The 6,317-nt window shown below is 40.5% G+C and overlaps 1 protein-coding gene across 2 annotated transcripts; it reads left to right on the top strand.

Annotated features, from left to right (window-relative positions):
* LOC122770726 lies at nt 1–6,209 on the top strand. Of its 2 annotated transcripts, XM_044027792.1 has the most exons (11): nt 1–195; nt 296–374; nt 1,041–1,331; nt 1,699–1,812; nt 2,273–2,390; nt 2,461–2,570; nt 2,649–2,788; nt 3,049–4,262; nt 5,179–5,274; nt 5,354–5,433; nt 5,681–6,209. In XM_044027792.1, the coding sequence occupies exons 1-10, from the start codon at nt 119–121 to the stop codon at nt 5,401–5,403; spliced, it is 2,289 nt and encodes a 762-aa protein (XP_043883727.1). In that variant the 5' UTR covers nt 1–118; the 3' UTR covers nt 5,404–5,433; nt 5,681–6,209. The 2 variants fall into 2 exon arrangements, with proteins under 2 accessions (XP_043883727.1, XP_043883726.1); XM_044027791.1 differs by having other exon boundaries at nt 2–195; nt 5,354–6,209.
* Nucleotides 6,210–6,317: the final 108 nt, after the last annotated feature.

Raw genomic sequence — 6,317 nt, 5'->3', positions numbered from 1 at the left:
TCACTCCTGCGGCTGACAGCTGGTGTAGTTAGCTTCTTTGCTAGCGTGTCTTTTTCAAACGTCGCTGCTTCTTTCTTTGTGTTTGGAATAACAGAGAACACGTGACAGGGGAAATAACATGGCGTTCGCAAACCTGTTCACTGGATTGTTTTCGGCCAACACAGACACGAAGAGCCAAGCAGCCATTTCACACAGGTACGGTACTTAGCCTATCGATAGTTAGCTTAGCATTTAGCCGTGGTGCGTTTACGGGCCAGTGTTGTCACCGTTGGATCTCGTATGTTTTCCCCCCCAGCAACGAGGTTAGTGATGGTGAACGAGGGAGCAACAGAAAGAGGAAAAGAAAGAAGAGTCAGACAGAAGATGACAACACAGTGAGTCAAACTGGACAAACTCTCTCTCTTTATGTAAACACCACTAACAAAGAGAGTTCAAATGTAGTGGAGCAAAAGTACAAGTTGCTAGAAACATAAATGACAAAGTCAACTACAGATACCTGACTTTAATATCAATAATAATAATATAATATCAAGGACTGTGACATGGGAAATGTTTTCACGGTAAAAATATATAGGGCTCAGACAATTACTCGAAAATTGATTGTCAATTCTTTTAAATAATCGATTAATCGGTTTTAGTGTTTTTTTCAGTAATTGAAAACATGTTTTCGGATTTTCTCTGGCTTCTTTGCTCCATATAACAAATCAAATCATTAAAACTGAATCATGGACAAAACAAGACATTTGAGTTCATCATAATTTCCAGGTGATGATCGACATTTTCTGAGAGAATCATTAGTTGCAGCTCTATTATAATTAAAGTGACGGTAAACTGAACAGAAAGAAAGAAACCGTTCACACGTCTGAGGCGGAACACTTACAAGTTATTTTTCATTTGGCAGAAATTGAAGATAAAATAATCATATCGGCTCATCCCTAATTTCTTCATGCATAGTGAATATGAATGACACGTTTTATTCTTAGCACTTGTTTGGCCTCTTAGAGTGGGCATTGTTCAATTTGTTACATTTCTTCCCACAGAGACAATGTTCTCAAGCACAGACGTGGCGACCTTACAATACCAGAAACTGTCAAGCTGGAAGTACTGACCTCACCAAGGAAGTGACCCGTAACAACACGAGCCACAAAGATCAGAACAAGCAGCAGCAAAATGACAAGGAGAGCCAGAATAATCTGCATCAACAGAATGAAAGAGGAAGAGGAGGCAGAGGAGGAAGAGGAGGAAGAGGAGGCAGAGGAGGAAGACGGGGTAGAGGAGGCAGAGGGGAAAGAGGAGGCAGAGGATATGGTAAACAGAGACCTGACAGACAGGTAAGCGGGATACGTAATCTTTTTCTGTTAAAAAGTTAGACTGAAATCAAAACGATGTGTTCGCTGTACCTGGGAACTTGGAGTGACGTTGTCACCTGTTCCAGTCGAGAAGTCAGAAATGAAACTGTATCTCAGGCTAGCTTTGAAACAAGTGCTGTTAATGGGAAACGTTGTGTGTGGAGATGTTTGATGGAGCAAAGATAAAAGATTAAACATTTCAAATGTGGGCTGTCAGCAACGGACGAGGTAAAGTCACATTTATCATCTGTTATTTGTTGAGATCCTCTTCATGCCTTAGGAGAAAAAATACAAAGAATCAAAACGAGTGGATGAGTTCATGCTTATGCTCATGCTTATGACCTCTTAGGATGTCCAGGTAAAATCAGTGAGATTCATGACTGAAGAGTTCAAAGAGCAGAATGCTTTGCTGGTGGATGGACAGCTTCTTTGTCGACACTTCATTTGGGGACGATGCATCAAGGTCAGTCTTTTGGCTTTTTGTCCACGTGAAAGTGACGTGTCGGGAACCCTGAAATACTACACTACATAGACAACAGTATAAGAACGCCTGACCATTACACCAACAGGCTCTGTAATGACGCCTTCAAATACACATATGGTACTTTAATATGGAGTAGTGTTTCTATGAGACAATTTGTGCTCATTGATTCTGTAGAGCATTTATGAGGTCACATCTCTGAAGGTGTGACCAAACACTTTAGTCCATATCGTGTTTTTGAAATACGTTCCAGAGTGAAAACTAAATGTCACGTTTTCAACTAATAAGGAACTTTTGGGGAAACAGTGATGTCATAGCCCCACTCCTCTAACCTTTACCCCCACTGGACACATTTCTTCTTGCCTTTGCCATTGTTGGTGTATTTGTGTAGCAGTGTTAGCATATTGTTTTTGTGTGGATGAAGACTTTAACCTGTTTGCAGGGTGACGACGAGTGCCAGCTGAAGCACATTCAGGGTTACAACGGTCTCATCAAGGAAGTCTGCAAATTTTACATCCAAGGATTCTGCACGAAAGGGGAGAGCTGCCCGTACATGCACCATATCCTTCAGTTCAGCTTCAATAATGTGTCCTATCAGAAAATGTAAATGCTTCCTTAATTCAACTGCACAGTCCTTTCCCTGCAAGTTCTTCCATAAAAAAGGAAAGTGTCTTCAGGGAGCGCAGTGCAAGTTTTCCCACGAGCCACTGAATGACACCACTAAAAGACTGTTAGATGAGGTGTGTAAACATTGTAGTTTCTGAATATTTCATAGTGCTTTGCATTGATGTGCTGACAAATATCGCCTCTCATCGCAGACACTGAAACGAGACAGTGAACTCTATGAACTTGCAAAAAAAGCCGAGCAGGAGTTGTCGGAGCAACCGGAAAAGACGACTGAAATTCCTGAGATCACCAGAGAAAAGAGAACATCTGATGCACTAATGCACCCACTCAAGTATGTTTATTCTATTTTTTCTGTTTAGTCAGCAAAATAACAAAGAGTATAAATAAGAGTGAAACTTCTTTAAAAGAACAAAAATAATGATTATAACATTCCTACCATGGAATTTATCTCAGAATTAGAAAATAACCTTAGAGCAGAATTAGATTAAAAGTATTCTAATTGTTGCAGTAGTTCTTACAAAGTGATGATGTGTGGATATAAGCTGTGATGCATCTGTGATTCATTGTCTTTTGATATTTGTCACTTTTCAGGCCAAACTTTTACAACAGTGCAGAAACAAACACTGAGGCAGATGTTGCAGCTCAGGCACCAGACAGTTCACAGCCTCACAGCCACACTTGTGCTCACCTGAATCCCGAGGAGCCAGTGTGTTATTCAGTGGAAGCAGTGCTTGGACCTCAGCTGTTAAAACCGTTCCCGAGTCTCTCTGCTCCAGAGAATTCCTCTGATTGTGCTCCCTACTCTGTTGAAGCCGTCTTGTCTTGTCAGTCAGCAGCAAGTTCTATACCCGCGTCTTCTCCTGCACAAAGTGTGTTATATACTCCACTCAGAGCTGATCCTCTGATGCTCTCGTATTCTCACAGTTCCAGAGGAAAAGCAACTCAATGCCAAGAAAACCTGTTTAAAGTTCCAGAGACTAAGCTCCCTGTGGACAATGAAGATCATAAAAAACATGTTGGGGCAAAGGTGGCGTCCATGAAACCTGCTCAGAGATGGTCTGATGAAGTCAAGTTGGACATGGCGGAGTCTGAGTCTTGCACAAGAAAAAGACGTGTTCAGGGAAGCTCTTCCCTCCCAGTCAAGTGTAAAGATGAAGCGGAGTTCAAAAGCACGTTATATTGTCCTGCTCGTCCCTCACAGCTGACGCCACGTGTCTCTGGTCAGACGTCTGACTCTCAGTCCTCACCAAAGCCTCACTGTCCCTCATCAGGGTTTTCGCAGTTTAAATGCAGAGCTGCTCGTCCCATTCAACCCGTCTCCAGCTACAAGGAGACGAGTGATTCTGAAACTCAGCCACAACTCAAAATACCCCGATACAGCGTCAGACCTGGCAACCAACAACAGGATTCTACTGGTGTGCTGTCAACTGCCTGTAATCAGACACAGAAAAGACCATTTCATAGCCTTTTTGCAAACCCCATCAATGACGGTCTGAAGCCAACTCCTCCGTCTCCTTTACGGTCCACACCCCCCAGACGTAAAGACAAAGGTGTTAAAAATGAGGCTGAACCCGTCCGATCCTTCCTGAGCACGTTAGCTGCTCCTCTCAGTCCTGCAGCGACGCCTCAGCGAGACACAACTCACGACAAACGCGCTCCTGAGAATGAGAGTGAGCTTTTGTCCGAGGCTGTCGGTCGAGACGCAGAGCAGCAGGTGAGTCTCACCTGTGGCTTCATGTCAGCTGCTCTCACTGAGCTGTTGCCCAGTTCTACGACGCAGGCTCAACAACACAAGTGTGACACAGGTGAGGTTTTAATGAAGCACCTGCAGCTTTGATTACCTCATGCGTTCGTTTGTCACTAAATGACATGATACAAGAACTGTCTCAGATTTTTGGTGTCAGGTCTCTGTGATGACGTCTCCTGGATTTAAACGCTGTGTTGTATATTTGTATTTGTAAAATACAATGAATATTATATATTGATTAGAAAATACATAGAATCTACAAAATTGTATTCAAAAAAAGTCACTTCAATAATTGTATTATAGCAGAATTTGACCTTATTTAAGTCAGTTCCATTGTTTCTGACCCCTGTAAATATCCTTCATCTAACATTAAAAAGCCAAAGAAATGAACCAGATGTGATCTGACATGATCACATCTGTGTCATGTGATCATCTAATGTCAGATAATTTTCACTCTCACTCTTTGAGAAACACAAACATCTCCAGAGAAGTGACCTGTGTGCAGCTTTATATCCACATTTATTTTAAATTTATCGGGATATAGCCGGAAATTATCCAGATATTATTTCTAAGCCGTATCGTCCAGCATGACCCCCTAACCCCTGACTCTTGGTGTTGTCGTCCTGGAGAAAGTCCAACCTGGTCATTTGTGGTTTTCTAGTCTTCAATTAGAGATTGTGGTTTTTTTTTATCTTTTTTTTATTTATTTATTGTTATTGTTATTATTATTATTATTATTATTATTAATAATAATAATAATAATAATAATAATAACAAATATAAAAATTTAATAAATGAGAGATTGTGTGTTTTATTTTTATTTATTTGTTTATTTAATTATAATAATAATAATAATAAAAATTAAATAAATAAATCAGAGATTGTGTTGACTGAGATAATAATAGAGGATAAGATTATTGGCCTTTGTAATGTGTGATAAATGAATCTTTACAATGCTCAAATTCACGTCGCAGGTCCTGCAGCACCTGCAGAACCTTCAGTTCTGAAGAGTCTCTTTCTGTGTCTGAGCCCTTTTGAAGACGACAGACAGCAGAACGTCCCTCCTCCAGGTTTGCTGCCAATCTTCCCAGTTAAAGATTTATCTTTTTGTAAATCCCTGTGTAAAATGTGATCATTGTTTGTTTTCAGTCAGCGAGAAGGAGCAAAACAGCACTGGTGAAGTCTCTGTTCAGCAATGACGGAAGAATAAGAAAAAGAAGAAAACAAAGGTCAGATGGAGGTCACGGCTTTTCTCACCCACCACACTTCATCAGACTCATTCACAAAAAAAAGTTGTAAAACATTGTTTTCCAGCTGGAAACTGAAGGTAAACTGTAAACTTGTAAACTGTTTTCTCTCCGTACCAAAGTCCATGGAGATAATCAGCGATTTTACATACGGCACAAAGGTGTCAATCCGCTGCTTCCTCCCTTTCAAATGTCTTATTTTGTGACTTTGGTGTTTGATTTACCTCAGACCTGCAGTTCCTGTGTCATCGTGCGCTAAAACACTGGTTTTCTCCATGGACTTTGGTGCAGGAGTGTGAGCGGTTTAAGACAGAAAAAGAGTTTGTTTGTTCATCATCTGCCCTTCAGCAGCAGACGTGTGACGGTGGGGTCACAGTGGGGTCAAATATCAGCAGGAGCGACGCTCGCACAGTAACACAACAGACGCAGAGACTGTCACACACCACAGAGAACGTGGAGGTCACGCCACTCAAAGATCTTTTTAAAACTGTAATTATTTTTGATTTGTCTCCAACACAATCTTGATTAAAGACTTTTACTTTGAAGTAATTATTTTGTTTGCACTGGTGTTGAAACCGTTAAAGTTTAAGTAGACGTTTCACATTTTATTCATTCAATTCAATCCTTTTTAGTTTTAGAGCGCCGAATCACAACATACATGATCACATATATTATCTAAAAGTAACTTCAAATAGCTCAAAGAAATCTCTTAATGGTTCACAAAGCCGTCACTGAAGGTGCTAATTGTGGTATTACTTATGATGGTGGCTTGAAAAAGCAATAGTTAAGAAAGTCACTAAATAAATAACCACATAAAGATCAATGAAAACCATTCAGAATGCAAAAATAAAACACATGTTCCTCAC

The sequence above is a fragment of the Solea senegalensis genome, linkage group LG6 (assembly GCF_019176455.1).
Source record: "Solea senegalensis isolate Sse05_10M linkage group LG6, IFAPA_SoseM_1, whole genome shotgun sequence".
Classification (NCBI taxonomy): Eukaryota; Metazoa; Chordata; class Actinopteri; order Pleuronectiformes; family Soleidae; genus Solea; species Solea senegalensis.
Note: the sequence above shows the minus strand (reverse complement) of the source record. Positions and strands in the feature narration are given on the sequence as shown.